Consider the following 21,730-nt stretch of genomic DNA (forward strand, 5'->3'; position numbering starts at 1 on the left):
CAAGCAATTCCTGAAACTAAAAATTGGAAAGCAAGTGAATCTAGAAGATAGACCTAACCTAGACAATAGGCTGTGTTCATTGTGGGGGTGGAGGGCAGATCAAAGAGGAAACGCAGCAGAAATCTTGAAGACCCTGCCATTGAATGACAGGAGATGGATGACTGTTTGGCAGCTAGTTCAGATAGAAATAGGAACTGAGCCAAACAGGATTCTGCTCCAAGCTACTGCTGATCTCTAGCAAATTGTTCCAACAGCCACTAATCTTATAATAGGCTAGCAAAAACTGTCATTTTACAAAAAAAAAATATTGACAGTCCTTCTTCTTAGCCGTGTACATACAACAACTTATGAACTACACCTTTCAGCAATTTGCTTAACTGTCAAAATACAGAATACAGCAAAAATCCTGTTTGGTAAAGATATGGCCAAAGTTACAATGACAAAAGCAGAGGATGTACTTACACACTGTCAGTTCATCCTCCCCTCTCAGCCAGGTGGGCCTCAGTAGAACAATATGCAAGACTATACATCAACCATATATTGATGACGTAGCGATATATATTCATCTGGGCAGAAGTCCATAGCAGAATAAGTAAATGAAGAAAAGAACTGAAAATTTCTAGCCTTTGTAAAACAGAAAGTACTATTTTTGAAAAGGCTGAGTCATGGTGTCTTGTTCTTAAATATCTTGAGGTCACCATTACCTATACTTGGCTTCATAGCTTCAGGGAAAGCCAAGAAACTATTACTCCACTTTTAGCTATCCTGAAGTGCACAGTGCATTTGAAATTTCTCCCTAGCTAGGAGAAAAGGAGACATGACCAATGCTTATTCTATTGCAAACATCACTTTGTTTTTCGAATCTATATCTTTCTCTTCACAGACTTCAGTGCCTGCCTTCAAATGTTGCTTTAAGTGGCAAGCGATAACAATGATTATTAGGAATAATCTGAGACAAACATTTCTAGTGACACTATGACTGCTGTGTCAAAAAGCACTAGTGCATGGAGGCACAGTGGACAAGAGAGAAAAAACTGACCATGGCCTCCAAGCTTCAAACTCATCAGTGAAATAATTTAACCAGCTTATCACATAAAGCGCACATGGAGAATTGCTGTTCCATTTCCAACTTACTTGCCCCTTCATTTTCTCTTTTACTGACCATGTCACACTGTCCTCTGCCATCTATCACTGTTGTCTTCTTTCTGCCTTTGCCATCAGCTATTCTATCCATCAACTCCTTTATAGCTCCACGGGGTCTGATACTGAAATCTTAGGCACTTCTGCTACTAGATGGAAAGCATTTATTATTCCTGCATTTAGTGCCAGCAGGACTGCTGGTTCAGCTTCCATCATGGAATATGACTGCTAGTCAAACCTAGATGGACAGGAAGAAATGGGAAGGGTTCTCCCTCACTAGTGCAGGGGTAGGGAATCTGTGGTTCTTAGGATGATGATGTTGGGCGACAACTTGCATCATCCCTGCTTGTTGGCCATGCTGGCTGGGGCTGATTAGCATAGTAGACCAACATCAGGAGGGCCACACTTTCACTATCCGTACACTAGTGAACAGTGACTGCTTAACTCTCATACACTCAGTTAAGTCATACTCAAGACCGTGACCCAAAGTTATATGGATTTTAAGATGACGACAAAGCAGGCACTACAGATTCGCTACAGATTGGTGAGCACTGCTGTGTGACTAAATGAACCCTCACCAGGTAAATTTCCCTACTTGAACATAATTCTTCTCAGTCATATATTTCACATTATAGCAGCAACACTAAGAGCTTATTATGCCATACAATACTGTTTTACTATGAAATCAATCTGGTTGAGAGTTCTGAAGTGCCTTACAAACTTCGTATAGTTTTGTGACCAGGAGTGTAGCAAGAGTGTACTATATAGCCTTACGAAGTATTGCAGTTATCGGTCCCTGTATTAGTAAAGTGAGTGTTGTACATGTAGAACAGGCTTCCTCAACCTCATCCCTCCAGATGTTTTGAGACTACAATTCCTATCATCCCTGACCACTGGTCCTGCTAGCTAGGGATCATAGGAGTTGCAGGCCAAAAACATCTGGAGGGCCATGGTTGAGGAAGCCTGATGTAGAATGTATTAAGCCACAATGGGGGAAAGGTAGAAGAGGGTAGGGATGTGGGGTTTGTGCTACTATCATGCTGCTGGTAATGTGGGAAAAGTAGGAAAGTTATCTTCAAATAAGAAGTTGTTGGTAACTTTTATGTGCATGCAAGTGAAATTCATTCAGTTTGGTGTTGTTTTTTTAAATCATGTGCAAACTGTTAGGGAACACAGTTGTTAAATTTAAGTATGCCAGCCTGTGAGTAGGTGTGTATATATGTTAGTTGGCCACTAACCTAAAGCATGAACCCAGATAAATGTTCTTGAGAAACCTGAGGTCTTCAATTGGAGGAAGATGTTCAGCAATTAACAGTGCAGCAAACACTCAGTTTGCATATCTGAGTAAACTACAGTTATTGATGTACAGTGGTACCTTGGGTTACATATGCTTCAGGTTACATACGCTTCAGGTTACACACTCAACTAACCTAGAAAGAGTGCTTCAGGTTAAGAACTTTACTTCAGGATAAGAACAGAAATCGGGCTCCGTTGGTGCGGCAGCAGCAGGAGGCCCCATTAGCTAAAGTGGTCTTCAGGTTAAGAACAGTTTCAGGTTAAGAACGGACCTCCGGAATGAATTAAGTACTTAACCTGAGGTACCACTGTACTGTGATAATGTTCTTCTGGTCTGTATGTCTGTTTCCCACTAGCCTGCAGAGGAAATAAGCCATGATCCCTGACTTGGTGTTACAGTCAATTAGGGATTATGTATTCTTTTGCTCCCAAAAACTTAATTCAGTAAGACGAGACCCAGCCTTAGTTACAGATCATGCTTTGGGAACTTGAGAAAGCATGATCTCTGGTTGAGGCTTAACACTAAACTGAAAATTATGATTTGCTTCTTCCTCATGCTAGCAAGGAGGATAAATACAGATCATACAGGCATGATCACAGTAAATCCATTCAGTATGGTTTTGATGACATGTGGACAAGGGCAGTGAGTGTGTAGTACAGCAAATGCAAGACATGGAGGCAAGCCTTGGAAACCAGATCTGCTAGCTGCTGTTCCTTAACAGGAGCCAATTGTCCAGGAGAAACTGTTTGTTTATGAAATAGGTTTGCAGTATAATCATGGGGTGTGTTCTTTTCATTCTGTCACACTTCAAACAATGCTTGTTTTCTGAATAAGTGCTGCTTTGCTCTTATAAATGCCTTTCTGCTATCATAACCCCATTAAAATTGGAGTGCATAACATAATCTCCATGGCAACTGATGCTATCAGTATACATAGGATTCTTCACTACCTAGTCAAAAGAAGAAAAGAATAGGCAAATATGCTGAGATTGTGTAAGTATTGTAGAGAATACCAGGGACTAGACAGCAGCTCAATTGACACTGAATGTCTCTTACTCTGCTGAGCAAAATAAAAGGCCAAAGAGCACTGATGAATATCTTTTGGCAGAAACATTTGAGAAGAGTCACTTGATATTCTAGTAGGGTTGCCTTTTGTTGGTGTGCAACATTATTGATGTGTCATTGTTGTTGCTATAATTTTATAGACAATAAATGTTTACCAAACTCACTATGGTAGGTATAGTAGAAGATATATTGCAAAAGAGATTCCTAGAGGATCAGAGGGTGGATGGAAAGCAGTGGTAAGGGGGCTCATCAAGATACAGTGGGATATAAGCACTGCTGGATATCAGCTGTCACAATACTTATACTGCAATATGCTATTGCCTTGAACACCTCTCCTTATTTCTGGCCAACAGTATTGTATTCTCTGCTGCCTCATTCTGCTGGTGCATTCTAACTTCTGCATTGTTGTGCAGTAGTGAACTGCATACATCACTAAAGTTCTGCATCCTACATGTATTATTATTATTATTATTATTAATAATAATACCCCACCCATCTGGCTGGGTTTCTCCAGCCACTCTGGATGGCTTACAGAATACAGTGGTACCTCGGGTTACATACGCTTCAGGTTACACACGCTTCAGGTTGCAGACTCCGCTAACCCAGAAATAGTGCTTCAAGTTAAGAACTTTGCTTCAGGATGAGAACAGAAATCATGCTCCGGCGGTGCGGCAGCAGCAGAAGGCCCCATTAGCTGAAGTGGTGCTTCAGGTTAAGAACAGTTTCAGGTTAAGTACGGACCTCCGGAATGAATTAAGTACTTAACCCGAGGTACCACTGTATATAAAACATAATAAAGCATCAAACATCAAAAACTTCCCGATGCAAGTAGTACGTCACATGGTTAACTTATGGTTGGCCCCTGTGAGAAAGAGGATGCTTAACCATTAACCTGATCCAGCTCTTTCCATCTTCTTACCCCAACGGCATCTTGCAGTCCCTTTCCCCATTCTAGAAAGACTGCTGTGTGGCTAACTTTTTATTCAGGTTGTTTAATGTTTATTGTCCTTGTTGAGATAATTGTTGAGATAATTTTGGTCTTTTGGCAACTTGCTGTTACATGTTTGAAGCATTAATGTGTGTGTGTTTTTTTCCCTTTCAGAGAGTATTCAACGTCTTGTACCCAATGCCTGCTGACCAAAGGAGACACGTCAGCATAAATTCTGCTCGCTGGCTGCCTGAACCAGGCTTGGGATTGGCATATGGCACTAATAAGGGGGACCTGGTGATTTGCCGACCGGAGTAAGTGCTTGGTTTAGAGCCTGAGCGCCTTCTTACCCTTAGTTCATAGGAATTTTCTATCAGCATCCTCAATTATAACAAAACTTTCAGTGATTAATTTCCCCCCTGATAACTATTGTGGTGTTTGTTTCCTCCTTTAAAATTACCATAACTTCTTATTTCATCTTTAATCTTTGAAGTTTATGAAAAGCAGGAACCATTGAGCAAATATAATATACCTATCAGGTATAATATAGCGTTCCAAAACTCTTGTCAGCCTCCCTGTTTTTTCTTCCTTTTGCATTTGATAATACTGTACCCTTCTCTTACCCAGGTGACTCATAATATAGCTATGAAGTTAACTTTTCTTGTTTGTTTGTTAAGAGGCAGCAGCTTAGAAATGGTAAATGAGTAAGTTAACTGGAGGAATGTTCTATTAGGCTTCTATATTTTCTCACATCTTTGTCCCTGGGCTTAAATATGACTTCTAATAGGAAAGAAGCCCCAATAGGTATGTAGTATTCAGTACAATGCAAATCACACGTCTGAAGTTCTCTAAATTTTGGGTCACCTTGTTACTCGTTATTTGGTTTGGCCTGTCTTAATTAAACACACTTTTTTATAGCACCTTTGAAAAGTTGACATTCATTTACCTGGAATCACAAATGTTGCTCATGTGTGGATGTCTGCTTTCTATGACCCAAAACAAACTTCATCCTAAACATGCAGCTGCTGTAGGAAACAGCTGTCACGTGTTTAATTACCCCCTGTGTCCTGTTATCAACAATCATTATTTCCTCACCATCCATTCTTATCACTGGCTAGCAAGGGGAGCATGGAATATTATGGTGTCAGATAATAGATAAATATGGTTCAATGTAACAAAGCTAAACACATGTCTGCTGTATATCTAGCTTCCTCTGTCATAATGTCTAACAGAAAAAAGTATGAGATTGCACAGGAAGTTGATTTCTTCCAATAGCCTAAATATACAAAAGAAGTAGGAGTATAGCATGTAGATCAAGGGAAGTAATAGTACCACTGTATTCTGCTCTGGTCAGACCTCACCTGGAGTACTGTGTCCAGTTCTGGGCACCACAGTTCAAGAAGGACACTGACAAACTGGAACATGTCCAGAGGAGGGCAACCAAAATGGTCAAAGGCCTGGAAATGATGCCTTATGAGGAACGGCTAAGGGAGCTGGGCATGTTTAGCCTGGAGAAGAAGAGGTTAAGGGGTGATATGATAGTCATGTTCAAATATATAAAAGGATGTCACATAGAGGAGGGAGAAAGGTTGTTTTCTGCTGCTCCAGAGAAGCGGACACAGAGCAATGGATCCAAACTACAAGAAAGAAGATTCCACCTAAACATTAGGAAGAACTTCCTGACAGTAAGAGCTGTTCGACAGTGGAATTTGCTGCCAAGGAGTGTGGTGGAGTCTCCTACTTTGGAGGTCTTTAAGCAGAGGCTTGACAGCCATATGTCAGGAGTGCTCTGATGGTGTTTCCTGCTTGGCAGGGGGTTGGACTTGATGGCCCTTGTAGTCTATTCCAACTCTATTATTCTAAGTACCATGGGGGAGGGAGGGGGAGGGAGAAAGGAAAGGAATCGAGTGTGATTAAAAGAACTTCATTAATCCATTTGTATCTTGGCCAGGATACATTGTGGCATCAAAGTTTGTTTCTTTATAGCTGTGTGGGCTACTTGGTGGTTATATTGATTTAGAATTACATTATTTTTTAACCAGGGACTCCAGGTTAGCATGCAGAAGTATGAATAATATTCACACAACATAAAGATACCATTTAAAACTGGCAACAAAATACAAGATTAAAAACACCAAAAGCTTAAAAATGGAATAAAAGGATGCAGTTCCTCAGAACCATCAATAATCTAAAATGCATGGGCAAATAGCAGCGAAAAAAATGTAATGTTGGTGGCAGGGTGCCTCCTTAGTTCATTCCAAAGTTGGGCTGCTACCACAGAAAATGCCCTCTCGTTTGTGGAAGTAGCTAATATACAGCTAATAACAAGGGTTGGTGTACCCCAAATTAATGCCCAAGGCTCTCATCCTTTTCATGAACCCAAACCCTTGCCTGTCCTGTGCACCAGGTCCCTCTTTCATTTTTATCTGTAAGATGTTTTGTGAACAGGAGACTACCGTAAGTAAAAATGGTTCTCTAATTGTACTTAGATGTGTTCCCCGAAGGGCAGTAAGGAAATATATCCAATTATCATGAAGTGACTCCAAAGAGAGAAGAAACCATTATTTATTTCAAGTTTGTAAAGTTTTCAGCCAAAGATTGGATTTCCCCCATGCGTTGACTAAGCTGAAAAGAATCCTAGCTTATGGTGTCAGTGCTCTAAACATTATATTAATATGCATGATATAGAATACAGAATTATTATAAGCACAAATGTAAAAAATGTAATTTAAAAGACAATTATACTATGATCCTGAGATTGCTTTTCTGTGCCACTTCATTTCTTCACAGCCACACATCATTGTGTGAGGGCAGCTTATTTTTCACCTAGTTTTGGGTATATAGCCCCAATGTATCTATCTGTCATGTGTGTCTGGTGGCTAACACCATTTACCTGCCAGCCTTTTCAGTCATTAGAGACCCTGATGCATTGTTTACCTTTTAAGTGTAATCATTCTTGGCCAAGGTGACTGTTGAAGGCTAGATGGAGGTTCTGTAGTGGTCTCATTCTTAGCTGAGATAGGTTAGCCATCCGACCCAACAAATTGCTTAGAGATCCCATAGATTGAATCCTTATTTTCAAAGTTACCATGGCAATAGAAGGTTGGACCAAGCATTAGTATGTTTGTCTTTGCTGACAGAACACAAAATGGGATAATTTTGTGGCATACTTACTTTTATTAAAGTGGACACAGGCATTTAACAGAAGGAAATTTTGCCTTTGCATTCCTGTGGTATCTTTCCTACATGTTTATGGATTTAGGATCAGCTTATTTAATAGCCGCAAGCTTCTTGTACAGTGTGTATGTGAATTATTTTGCTTGCTGCTTTCTGTACCCCTGGGATATGTTAAAGCATTGACTAATGTGATGCTCCTTGCTTGTAGCTTGACAGCTCAGATATTTTCAATGTAGAAGTAAATGGGCAACTTAGCAGTCCAGTCTGCTTGTCATGTTGAATATAAAACCCTGGAGTCTTTGTGGATCTTAAATCATTTCAGTGTGCTGAAGAGCATTCACATACAATAGTTACATATTGAGCAGCTTTCTCTGAGTATGCCAAGGACTTTTCTGAGTATATTTGGCACTTGGTAGTTTATAGTAATAATATTAACATATCACTACTTTCATATCTAAGGGACGCGAGTGGCGCTGTGGGTTAAACCACAGAGCCTAGGACTTGCTGATCAGAAGGTCAGCGGTTCGAATCCCCGTGACATGATGAGCTCCCGTTGCTCGGTCCCTGTTCCTGCCAACCTAGCAGTTCGAAAGCACGTCAAAGTGCAAGTAGATAAATAGGTACTGCCCCAGCGGGAAGGTAAACGGCGTTTCCATGCGCTGCTCTGGTTCGCCAGAAGCTGCTTAGTCATGCTGGCCACATGACCCAGAAGCTATACGCCAGCTCCATCGGCCAATAAAGTGAGATGAGCGCCACAGCCCCAGAGTCGGCCACAACTGGACCTAATGGTTAGGGGTCCCTTTACCTTTTTTTTAACTTTCATATCCATATATCCAAATAAATAAACAAAACAAACATATAAATCTTTCTGGTTATTCATTCTCCTTTTAGATGTTAATGGATCTATTTTTCTCTTATTTGGTTACTTTTTTAAAAAGATCCAGGAGACTGCCAGTTGACAAATTCTGTCTGCCATTTCCTTATGGAGTTATTATTCATACGTGGTTCTGAATATCACTCCAGTTTTATATAATGACAGAATCAATAGGTAAATCCAATGCATTTCATTTACCAGCTTTATTAATACCCCTTTGTGTTGTGTACTTACTATCAAATACAAGTTTGGTTTATTTGATTACCTCCTTTTGATGATAACTCTTGTCATTAAAATTCTTCCCTTTATTGTGCAAGATGCTCTAGCTTTTTTGTTTTTGCTAAATAAAGCCACCTGAGTCATTTTTCCTTTTCTTCACCAATGAATGGACGTTCTTATTAACTCACCTTTTCCCTAACGTATTTAGAATATTCTTATTTCACCTTGGCAAGCTGAAGTCCTTCTATGTAGTTCTTTCTTTTCTTTTCTCAGTAGCTCTTTTGTTACTGCTGTCAGAAAGTGGCACGTTCCTGCAGTCTGGGTTTCTCAAGCTGTCCAAATCCCAGCCTCCCAGGATTTCTCCCCTGATGGTACAGATAAACTGTGTTAGTTTATTCAAAGGACACATCTGGAGCATATATTGACCGTTTTTTACAGGCATCTATCCCAAGATACTATGAAGTCACACAAAACAGCTTTCAAAACTCTTTTTTTTTTTTTTTAGGTAATAAAATGTGTAATGCCTATTCACTTGTGGCAAATTCACAATAATTTCTAAAAAACTCAAACCCTCTTTAGGTATTTTTTTTTAAAGTAAACATGTGAGTGGCAGGTGGGGCGGTAGCAGGGATGAATGCATTAATGCTTTCCTCATTACTATTTCATCACCCTCCACAAGTTGGAGGGTGAACTTCTGAAGCTGGGAGCCTCTATGTGGACAGGAGAGTTACAGCATGGCAACAGGGGGACAGAGCTAGCCCCCTTTCCCCCTTTACAACAAGATGGATGCCTGGAGAGGGCTTTAATGACTCACATTTTTAATATTCTAAATTGTGAGCAGCTGAACGTTGGTGTTGTAATGTTGTTCACTGAATACCTAGAAAACGTTTTTTTTAAAGATGACATTAGAGCAAGGGTGAGGAACCTTTGGCGCTGTGAGTGTTGCAGGACTACAGCTCCTGCCATCCCTGACCATTGTTGTCCAGTTGCTGGGAGTTGTAGCTCAACAATTATCTGGAGAGTCGCCACTTATACACCCCTGCATTAGAGGATATAACCTATGCAAATAGGCCCTTGGCAGAAACAAAATAGACTGGAAAGAAAATGCCAAAGTTAATACAATAGCATCTTAGTCATACATTAGTAAACAGGTGAGGGAAAAGATTCAATTCACCAAAAATCAGGTGGTAATGTATGCTTTAAATAAGGAATAGCAAGCAGAAAGGCACAAACATCTGAAAACAGAATTAGAAATAAGATGTAAAGGCTAACAGAGGGCCAGAAGACCAAGAAATTGAATATACAAAAATAAACGATGAAATTGAAGCAAGAGATGGAGGATGGATACATATAAAATAAAATTACATCTTGCTTGAATATCTCTTCCCAAAATGACATATTTGCGACTGATAAGTAGTTGGATCAGCCTTTGCTTTCTGCGCCACATGAATAGACCCCTCTTTCAATGGAGCATTAAGAACCTCGGTCATTCAGAGTCTCCCCTGCTCCCAACCTCAGCCAGTCTAATGAGCCAGAATGAGCAAGGATCAAGTATGCAAGTGGTCACTTTTACCTCTCAGGCTGCAAAAGGTTACCAAAATAAATCCATATGAACATGTCAGTCGGAGACAGTTTGAACACCCAAAAGCAATTCTGTAATTAATGTGGAGTCTGTCTGAGCGAATGAAATTGTTTTATCCACAAGGAGCTTTGCATATTGGTCACAACAAGCAGCTTAGGACGTTACTATTTCCCTCCGAGGGTCAGATTGTAACAGGTCTTTTGCCTTTTGGAGTAGCTCCTCTGGAAGGCACTGTGCAGACGAAATGGTGGCAGAAAAGTAAACTCTTGTCTGCCATCACCACTGTGGAAATAGGACTCAAATGCACTCTAAGCCATATGTGAGTGGCTTATGCAATAGTTATAAACACATAGTTTATGATGCTACTAACCAATCAGTATATTTGGTGGGTTCTCCATTTCTCTCTGACTGTTCCTTACTTGCAGCTTTTGAGGGAAATTTTAATGCAAAGAGTTAGGTTCTGCATGTTTCTCTATAAAGACACATAAGAACACTAAATAAAAATAACAAGGAAAGAGTAAATAGCCCTACTTTCCCATAGTTTTAATGTCTGTTGCTTTTTGCCATATCCTCCTCTACTCCCAAAAAAAGTCATCCCTGAATTTGGAGGTGTAATTGGAAGATAGCACATGCTGATTTGTAATGTAATTTTAGAAGGTGGGGTAACACAACTGGAATAGCCTGGTAATGAGAGGAGAGCTGTAGTTCTACAACGTGGCTGAGTGGTGAAGAGGAATAAGGGACAAGGCAGTTTCTCCGTTTGCTCAATTGAGTAGGAGACAGAATGGCAAGAGAAACAGCCCCCTAACTGGAAATGAACGTAATGTGACTGGTGACATGACTCAAATCTTAGTTACCAATTGGGACGATTGGTAACGAGGGAGGGATTTTTCCTATACTATCTCTTTCTGTTATAGAGAATGTGTATATGTGTGTGTGAAGACATCTAAGGTTCAAATTACAGCTTACTTCAAAGATCTTGCTACTAGTTGTATATAATCATGGTAATAGCTTGGGAGCTGTAAGGTATAGGGTTACTCTTACAGTTTGTAATGTTATTGACTTTGCTTTGTGCAAATAATTTTCTTCTATTTTGAGCTAGGTTTTTTTAAAAAAAAAGAAAAAAAGAAAAAAGGTTTTGAAGTTGTTAGCCTTAAGTGTTAAGGTTGGGTTGATCATTCTTGGGACTTAAAATCGGCTCAACACTACCTAGCCTTAAAGAGTACATTGAAGTTTAAGGTGCTCTTAAGAGCATAACACAATTTAAAATATGCTGTAAAGCTTTAGAGCAGTTCAAGTAGCTTAAAGATTTTAAGTAGCTCTCTGCTCTGACTGGACCTAAATAGCTTAAGCTATTGCAAGGGATCAAAACAATGTAAGCAGTGGTAGCATTGTTATCATCTTAAGTAGCTGAAGTTCTAGGCTATCAGCATGGTTTAAATGGTTTGTTCAGTTTGTAGATTCTGATTTTTAATCTCTCCAGTAAACTAACAAGCTCGGTGTTTTGTAGAACATCTATGCAATAAACTTGGACTGTGGAGTTTACAGTCAAATAATGCAGCACTCTTTTTCTAGCCCGGAACACATAGACACACAGACTCCCCCTGGGCAAGCTTAAGGCTTGCATCACCAATTCAACTGGCTTCAGTAAAAGGACTTGCTTATTTTTCACATTTTATTCTGTTGGGTCAATTCAGTGCCTATCGGTATCAAACTTTTCATGGCATCATTTAAAAACATGTTTGTTTGTGAGTTACCTTGAGCGTCTGGAAAATGTGAGAAAGAAATACCTATTGCCAACCTCATTTTGCAGGTTTTGAGGAGAAGCTGGGATTAGATTCCAGCAGCATGACCAGCTCCAGTGCTGTAGACGTTTTCATTGTGGCGTGAAAATTGCAGGCACTTACTGGATAGTGCCCATAGAGAGAGTCTTGCATACAATGCCCGGAGTAGTTTTGAAATAGTTCTCTTAAGTCTATGGAAAACAAGAATATGTGCACTTACGCTAGTTCTTTAAAGATTACTACCTGGGCAACTTTGGGAGGAAGAGTGGGATATAAATGTTTGTGTGCGTGTGTGTGCGTGTGCGTGCCTGTGTGTGTTACACAGTTGTGTCTCCTTTCAGCAGTGCCTTGCTGTTGAAGAAAATATTAATTCTTCAGAGTGAAATTGACTAGAGTAGAAGCTACTTGAAGTTGAATTCTGCCACTTCATCACTGTGCATGAGGACTGGAAATGATTGCAATTAGGAATTAACAGACACTCTTCAAACAGCAAGAAGAAGCAGAAAAAGTTGTTGCTGGAAGTCCAGTATCTTCATAAAGTATGTGTGTGTAGGGGGGAATCACTTCCACTGTGTATAGATTACAATCTGAGAAGCAGCCGTGGTCCCTACTACCAATTATTACTGTGATCCAGAGGAGACATCTCCCATTCATAATATAGCATATCTCAGAGGATTCTTGGAGGTGAATGGGGTTTTTTTTTAAAAAAAGAAAAGATGTGCCTTCACTATCAACTGTTTGGGCTTCTGGAGACTGAAGCAATGCAAAGCAAACTCTAGAGGGTCAGTTTAATAAATGTTAAATATGGCATTGAACATAAAATCAGGAAGTTTAGCATTCAAGTCCAGCAAGTTTTTAGACCTCATGGCTGCTGAGAAAAGGTTAAAGTCATACGGGAGGGTTTTTTTAATTAAAAAATATATATCAAATGTGTGGATAGCGTTACTAGCAGGCAAGAGGTCATACCTGCCCCATCATTATAAGTCTCACCTCTTTACTATGTTTCCTGGGCCCTGCTCACCCACTGTAGAACACCTTTTGCCCCTTAGATGCCAGTGCACAGTCTCTAGTTACTGGGTAAATTTACTGGGTAAATGAATAAATGGATGCATATCTTTTTGGTTTATAGATTGGATTTCTGATCATGAAGGCACATTTTTTAGTATACTTCCAGAAACGCCTACAGCCATTCGATTTGTTGCTACTGCTGCTATTGTTCTGTGAATGGTTTTGAACTATCTTCCCAAATCTTTCTCTCTCTCTCTCTCTCTCTCTCTCTCTCTCTCTTGCTTTGCTTGAATGTAGGGCATCCTTACTGCCTTGGCAGGGGATTCTCACAAAAATGTTGTTTTGACACGGCTAAATTTTCTATTCTTAAGCCTTGTTTGGTAAATTTGATCCAAGCAGTAGCTGGTGTACAAGGGCTGTTAGGAGAAGATACAGTATGCTGCTATTAAGGCAGTAAAATGTCAGTGGTCACCTATGCCTGTTGTGCTGGTCTTGATTTAAAAAACAGCATGAGTTTGAACAGAATCCACTTGCTAATCCTATTTGTTTCGTTAGCATGCCTGTTTGTGCAGTCACTTACTGCTCAGCCAATTATCTTAACAGTACTGGCGTCTTTCCTAAAACAAACACCAAAACTGCAGGATATGGGCTTCTTGTTTCCTTTGCCTAGTGTTTCTGTACACATGCACATTAGAAGGGAACGACTTATTTGGATGAGTGAAACAAGTCCACATTCTGCACATGATGGGTCTTAAGTGGAAGCTTTTGCATTAAGAATCCATTATCTTCTTCTACCTTGAAGCCCATTCACCACCTCAGCTCTTCAGACAGGCACAGCAATGGCATTTCTTAGCTTCACCCAGAATGAAGACTGTATCTTCATATGGCAATTCCAGGAATCTGCCTTGTGACCTTAGGTCTGTATGGTATCCAGTTTGCTCTAGGTTTGCCTTTATTCTGAAACCCTGAAGCCTACTTCAGTAGAGGCTAAATGTTCAGTTCACAAAGAGGCAGAATTGCAGCTGTACATTTGTTTCCTGTAGATCTTGCCCCATGTTTAAATCTCCAGTTGTCCCTGATTTTAATATATATATATGTGTGTGCGTGCGCGTGCGCGCGCCTCTCTCTCTCTCTCTCTCTCTCTCTCTCTCTCTGTGTGTGTGTGAGAGAGAGAGAGATATGAGCAGCAGTAAGCATTTACCCCACAGCATGGAAGAGCTGTTCATGTGGAATGTAGCTGAGAATAATCAGGTTGCATATGTGATGCCAGATAGCTACAAGTGTTTTCACCTGTTTCCAGAAAGAAACACAATTTGAATCACCTCTGCAGTTGCATTATTTACTCTGCCAATCAGTGTACATGGGAAAGCATGGAACAAGCATGGAATAAACAGTTATGGGACTTAGCCTGGAAACTCATTTATTTTGGGGTTTTTTTTCTCTGGCTTTCCTTAAATTTATAGTTTAATTTATAGTTTTCTCTGGCTTTCCTTAAATTTATAGTTCCCATCCTTCCAAGTAAATCTAACCTCTAGGTTAGATTTCTGCAACAGCTTTTATGTGGGGTTTTCTCTGAAGATGGTTCAGAAACTTCAGCTAGTGCACAATTCAGCAGCCAAGTTGCTCACCCGGGCAAGATGGTTTGAGCACATAACGCCAATCCTGGCCCTACTACGCTGGCTGCCAGTTAGTTTCTGGGCCCAGTTCAAAGTGCTGGTTTTGACTTAGAAAGCCTTAAAGGACTCAAGAGTGCAATACCCCAAGGACCACCTCTCCCCATGTTAACCAACCCAGACACTGCGGCTGTCACCTGAGGCCATTCTTTTGAGTGCCGCCTCTGTGAGAGGTCCGGAGGTTGGCAACACAAGACTGGGCTCCCCACTTATGGCTCCCGAGGGAGCTTGCCTGGCACCTCCAATACCTGCACCCTTGATCTCCGCATCCTGCCTAATTACCATTTCCAAACTAGTGGTCTGCTTTTAGCCCCTTCAAATCATTCAAATGATTGGTCCCCTGTTTTTTGCAAGGCCCAAAATGTTCTTGTAAATGTTCAGTTAGCAGCAGAGCAGCATTCAAAACTCCCATTGTTCTAGGCGCGGTTTGTGACTGGGAATTTCATTAATGCGAGAGCTCTGGGCCTTAGTACTGCGCCTAAGATTTCTTCCTCCCCACTTCCAGCCACTCTCTGAGGACTGGAGAAGTAATAGTAGTAATAATTTTTTATTTAAACCCCGCCCATCTGGCTGGGTTTCTCCATATGAACCCACATAGGAATATGGGGGGGGGGCAGCAGGGGGTGTGTGGATTTGTTTTTTTCAGTCTTCAGATGAGGACTAGACCATGTGAAAAATGAATATAAGGTTTTAGTAGAAGTTCATTCATTTTCAGCTTTGTAATCTTATTATAAAAAAAGCACGCCTGGACATTCCCTTAACCTAGGTTTAAGGTGAAATTTAGCTCCTAGCTTTCATAGCTCAGTTTCCAACACTGCAGCAGAGTATAGAGGGGTGTTACAGCATCCAGAAAAAAAAGCAGGGAGGGATGAAAATGCTTATTTTACATTGTCTTAAAACTATGAGGGCAAGTAATGACACCGGATTCTTTGCTTTCTTGCTGGTAGAGCAAACTTAGTTCCAGATCACCTATCTGAAAAGGTGGTCAATCTGTACCTCCTTTATTCTGGCTGGGATGGTACAGTGGGGGAAATACAAGCTCAAATAATGACTGGATTAAGATCCTCACTGCTGCCGATATTTTGTGTTGCGAAGTGTGCCTGACAGAAGCTTATTATGGAGCCACAGGCTCTGCTGGAATACCTTGCTTGCTGTAGCCCAAAATTAAAAATGGGAAATGAGGTGTTTTTTTTAGTTTTTATTTTATTTCATTCTGTGTAAGATATTATAAATGCAGAGATTTTGATTTACATCTTCCTCGGATTTAAGTGACAGATGGCAACCTATTCCTAGTATCCTGCCAAATCACCTCGGTGCTTGCTTGTTACATTGAGACTGCAAATATGCTAGTTAATCTACAAGGGGAAAGTTTGAGAATTTGGAATGAAACCTTCTACAGAGGCCTGCTATCTTGATCTTTTGTGCTTTTGACTGTCATAGCTGAATCCAAATTTGCATCCAGTAGGAGTTGTTTTTATAGCATAAGCATTTTAGCACCACATTTGAAGGTAGCTTCAAAGGTTACAAATTTCCCACATGGAAGAGCATTTGTTGGGACAGTGTGGAAATTGTTACATGACACATCTGTAGTTATGTTCAGTTCATAGAATCATAGAGTTGGAAGAGACCACAAGGGCTATCGAGTCCAACCCCCTGCCAAGCAGGAAACACCATCAGAGCACTCCTGACATATGGTTGTCAAGCCTCTGCTTAAAGACCTCCAAAGAAGGAGACTCCACCACACTCCTTGGCAGCAAATTCCACTGTCGAACAGCTCTTACTGTCAGGAAGTTCTTCCTAATGTTTAGGTGGAATCTTCTTTCTTGTAGTTTGTAGTTGTTGCTCTCCATTTTGTTTACATGTTTCACAAAGTACAAAACTTGTGTGAGTGTCGCAAGAAACAATCTTCACACAGTTTACACATTTTTTCTCCACTGAAATACAGAAAGCCCCCCATTTACGCACTAAATATGTTCAACCAGGTATTTGCACATTGTGCCGAACCTGGAAGTGACCCAGAAACGTCATAATGACGTCACTAAAAGGGCAGAATGGGGTGTTTGCAGGCTTTTTCAATGAGTTTCAGTTATACACGATTTCCCCGCTCCATGTGGTGCCTTGGAACATAACCCCCACATAAACAGGGCTGTCTGTATTTTGTAGAATATCTGCAAGCACTCCTTAACAGGCATGTATCTTATTAAAGAAGTGTGTTGCTTTTGTTGTAGGGCACATGTTCAGACAGTTAGCTTCCAGAGCTTTATTATTCTAAACAGTGCTCAAGACACTTGTGGAACACTTCTTCAGTGGTACTTCATGTGTCTTAAGTCAACAAGGGACCTGTGCAATCACAAAATTTGTCAAGCTGATCTTGGGGACCTTTCACACCTGACTGAGCTTCTCCCTACTCAGAAGCTCTTAATATATGCCCTCAATATGCCATACTTCCAATTTTTGTTGCTGTAGGCAAGGCTAGGCTAGGGTTGCTGCTTGTCACATGGGTTCAAAGAGTGACTACAGAAAGCATATCATGTCTGTCTTAAATTTTAGTTCCATTAGGTTAGTTAGATGCGCTTCATGATTGTCTAGTTTTCTTGCTCCCACATCTTGGAATGTCCCTAATGGCACTATCTTGAGGACTCCACAATTCCTTGGAGTCTTGGGTGGGTAATTAGCACAGCTGTTATTAATTTCCAAGACTTCAGTGCAGAATAGATGAAATTTGAAGGGGAAGTGAAAGCATACTGAGGTATGTGTATATGTGTGTCAGACAGGTGCTTCTTAATAAACCTAAAGTAAAATAAAACTACACTTTCTTGACTCAGGTAGGCCTAATCCATTTGTCAGTCAGCTACCAGGCTAATGGTAATGCCATAAATAAGCCAGGCAATAATTATGTGGCTGCTTATAAGGGCCACACATAGGAACAGTCTTGCATGCAAAATTCCACCTGAGCAATATGGTCCTGTTTATGGTCCTTTACGGATGCATGTGTTCCTCAGTAGTCCTACTGCCTGATCCTTTAAGAAGCCCTTCTGCTGCCATTAGGCATCATAGGGCTCTGCCACTGAATATTTTGACAGGGTTAGTTTATATGTAGCTACCAAAGTTTACAGCCGCTCTTCACGCAAATAAGATTTATACCTTGCTACTTCTGGACATTCATAGCAATGTGCTGAAAATAACCAAATCCAAGTAGAAAATCTCAGAATGCAAATGACTCTCCACATAGTAGCAACCATGATCACATGTGAACGGACAGGTTTGTGGGACCCGGCCTGATGATATAGTTCACATTTTGACAATATATGCTGCAAGTTCTGAAACTGATTATTTTGCCAAGTATAGTAGCATGTTTACATCTTCCTATAGAGGTCTTATGGAGAAAAATGTCTTAATTTCCCATTTTCCTTTTGTATGGCAGGGCCTTAAACTCTGGGGTTGAGTACTACTGGGACCAGCTGAATGAGACCGTCTTCACTGTGCATTCCAACAGCAGGAGTACCGAGCGGCCTGGGTGAGTCTTGAAGGATGAGTGTAGGGGCAATCAGTCATAGCTTGGGAACACATGCTGAGCTGTATGTTTCTTCCATTGAATTTACAAGGGCTGGTTATGCCTGTGTTTCCCTCTTATGATGGCTGAATATTTAAAACTTATCTTCCCTTTGGCACTTGACTGACTACCAGTGGTTACATTTGGTCTATTCACTGGTGCAGGCTGAATTTTTAAAATACATCTGTCAACTGCGGTCCTTCTAGCTGCCAATCATACCCTCATTAAAGTCATTTGAGAAGCTATATGTGCTTTGTGTGAAAATGTTACATGAAATAGAAATAAATGATGGTAAAGGAAATGCTGCGAGGTGAGACTAGTTACAACCTAAAACAGAGAATCTGGCACTAACACTGAGGTCTTTAACCAAAATCATTCATAGAGATAAATGGTAGCGGATAGCTAAATAGACATTTTGACTACCATCTAGATCAGGCATGTCCAACTCCCCAGAGACTGTGATCTACTCCCAGTATAAAAAAACTGGCAGTGTTCTACCCATTGTCCTTGGAAGGAGGAGGAGCGTGCATGGGGTGAGTGGATTGCCCAGAGTTGTTGAGCTGTTTTTTAGGAGTGAAGTACCCAGAGTTTTTGAGCTTTTTTGGGGGGGAGGATTACACAGAGTTTTTTTAGCTTTTTGTACACGATAAGGATCCCGCAATCTACCAGGATCAGCTGGGGATCTACCAGTAGATCGTGATCTACTGGTTGGACATCCCTGTTCTAGATCATGTTTAGCCAGTATAGTGTCCTCCAGATGTTTTGGGTGACAACTTCCAGCATTGCCAGTGGTCATGGCTGATGCAAACTATAGTGCAGAACATCTAGATCATTGTACAAAGAAGATGCTTATGGTGTTCACTGAAGTACAGGACAAATTACTGATAAATTACTGTTTTCAGGGACATAGATGATGTTGTGTGTTTACCCTTCAATTTCTTTCTCTCTCTCTTTAGAACTAGCAGAGCCACATGGAGGACAGACAGGGACATGGGTCTAATGAATGCCATAGGCCTGCAGCCACGGAACCCAACCACTTCTGTGACATCACAGGGCACACAGACTCTGGCTCCTCAGCTGCAGAATGCAGAGACACAAACGGAGAGGGAAGTTCAGGAACCAGGAGGTTCTGCTTCAGGGACTGCAGAAGGTTAGAACTGAAGTAAAATAACCAAAAGTTGTCGTCTTATACACTGTGTAAGGGAACATGGGATGTGACATTCTTAAAAGTAGAATCTATCTACTGTATTTTTCGCCCTATAGGACGCACCTTTCCCCCTCCAAAAATGAAGGGGAAATGTGTGTGCGTCCTATGGGTTGAATGCAGGCTTTCGCTGAAGCCTGGAGAGCGAGAGGGGTCGGTGCGCACCCCCCCTTGCTCTCCAGGCTTCAGGAAGCTCTCCGCAAGCCTTGGGAGCCTTCCCGCTGTCCCCCGACATGGTTTGAAGGCTGGCGGCGGGGAGAATCGCACTTCTCCCCGCCACCAGCCCTGCAAGCTTGGGGGACAGTGGGGAGGCGCAGCACCGCCATCCCGCTGTTCCCCAACCTGGTTTGGAGGCTGGCGCTGGGGAGAAGCGTGCTTCTCCCCAGCGCCAGCCCCACAAGCTCGGGGGACAGTGGGGAGGCGCAGCGCCGCCATCCCGCTGTTCCCCGACCTGGTTTTGGTTGGGGGAATAAAGGAAAAAAAAATTCCCTTCCCCCCCCCCAAAAAAAAACAACACTAGGTGCGTCCTATGGGCTGGTGCGCCCTGTGGGGCAAAAAATACGGTACATATAGAAGCTGCCTTATCCATAGCCACAGCCTTCCTTGATAGAGTGAAAGAATCTTGTAATTTTTCCAGTGTAGGTTACCTTCCTTTTGGTCTTCACACCTCTTGCGCCTGTTGTTGAGGCTTGCATCTAAAACATTATCAATAAGCCAACAAATTGCTGCTCCTTCCTCAGATTAAAGAGTGCCAAAGATTCTAGCAAAGGAAACTTTTCTTCTCTGTGTCACTTGCAGAAGTTTAGAAAACATTTGTCTCACACATAACAGACCACAAACGTTGTGTGAATTGCAAACATTTGCAAGTACCGTATTTTTTGCACCATAACACTCACTTTTTTCCTCCTAGAAAGTAAGGGGAAATGCCTGTGCGTGTTATGGAGGGAATGCCTACGGGTGGCATGCCTACGGATTTTCCTCCTCTAAAAACTACGTGCGTGTTATGGTTGGGTGTGTGTTATAGAGCGAAAAATACAGTATGTTGGGGACTTCACTGTATGATGACAAGCAACTGATGGAAATCAGTTGTTGGTCACCAGCACTGTGTCTCCTCCTGCGCTCTTCTCTGTTGTTGTTTTTCTGCCAGCAGGTACCCACATCTAAATAATGTTTTGATGCTTAGCTTCTGAAATAGTGTTTGCCACCTACCCATAGTCTCTTTGGGAACATATGTTTCACTTCAACCTTAGGTATACTCTTTGGGAGGGGAAATAAGTACCAGAAGGCCAGACCTCAAGAGATACTGAAGAACTGGCTTGATCTGGACTGTCTGAATACTAATCATTCCCTTCCACTAGCTGTTTGGAAACACTGCCCACCCTATGTTCTGAATTCAGTAACTTGATTTGTTTTTATTATTATTCCTGTGCAACTCTGAGAGCTAGAGACTTTTAAAAGTTAAAGCTGGGATTCTGGAAATTCTTGTGAATGTGCTGGGTTTCAAGTTGGAAGCCAGATTCCTCCCACTGGTATCATTTGTAAAAGGCCACTGACACAGAATGCATCGACCTGTGCACATAGGAAGGGTCACCAGAAAATCAGATTGTTTGGAGTCATCCATACTAAAGTAAATCTTTAAAACAATTCTATAGTTCTCCTGTTTATCAGCTGCCCTGTCATAGATGCAAGGCTTCCTTTGAACAAAGATATAGGGGTCTTTTCCACTTGCACTAAATAGAGATAGAGCATGTTAGTTTGTAGGACATAACACCTTGATTTGTCTTCTCAGTAAGCAATTCACTTTTTGTTACAGGCACAGCTTCCGCTCACCGCAGTTGTAAAATCAGTTACTGTGAAGTGATTGCAATCTTTCCTTCAGGTTTCTATTTGAGGATAAATTCAGAAAGTAGATTTGCATCAGATATCAGGAGCCACCACATTTGTCAGTAGATTGAGTGGATATTAATTGTGTTTGCTTCTAATGCTGAACTGTAGCTCCCCTACCCCCTGCTCTGCCAGCATGACCACCAGGAGAAAATTGGAAGCTTGTTTTCCCTATTTTTTATTATATACAGTTAATGTTACTTGAGAACCCTAAATTCTGCTGAGTCTTTAGTATAGCTTAATAAAGCAAGCCCCCTTCATAAAATGCAGTTTGAGGTTGACTTCTTTTAGTAAACCATAGATGAGACAAACCACAGTTTGTCCAGGTTTGGATGTCACAGTC

The 21,730-nt window shown here is 41.2% G+C and overlaps 1 protein-coding gene across 3 annotated transcripts in view; it reads left to right on the plus strand.

Moving 5' to 3' along the window:
* AMBRA1 (autophagy and beclin 1 regulator 1) overlaps window positions 1-21,730 on the plus strand; it is a 142,014-nt gene that overhangs the window by 107,571 nt on the left and 12,713 nt on the right. For all 3 annotated transcript variants that reach the window (XM_082223802.1, XM_082223801.1, XM_082223803.1), the window contains 3 exons: window positions 4,604-4,743; window positions 18,171-18,263; window positions 19,256-19,449. In XM_082223802.1, coding sequence (XP_082079928.1) covers window positions 4,604-4,743; window positions 18,171-18,263; window positions 19,256-19,449 — 427 coding nt within the window. The remainder of the gene's footprint in view (window positions 1-4,603; window positions 4,744-18,170; window positions 18,264-19,255; window positions 19,450-21,730) is intronic.

This window comes from Podarcis vaucheri (genome assembly GCF_965113315.1).
Source record: "Podarcis vaucheri genome assembly, chromosome: 1".
NCBI lineage: Eukaryota > Metazoa > Chordata > Lepidosauria > Squamata > Lacertidae > Podarcis > Podarcis vaucheri.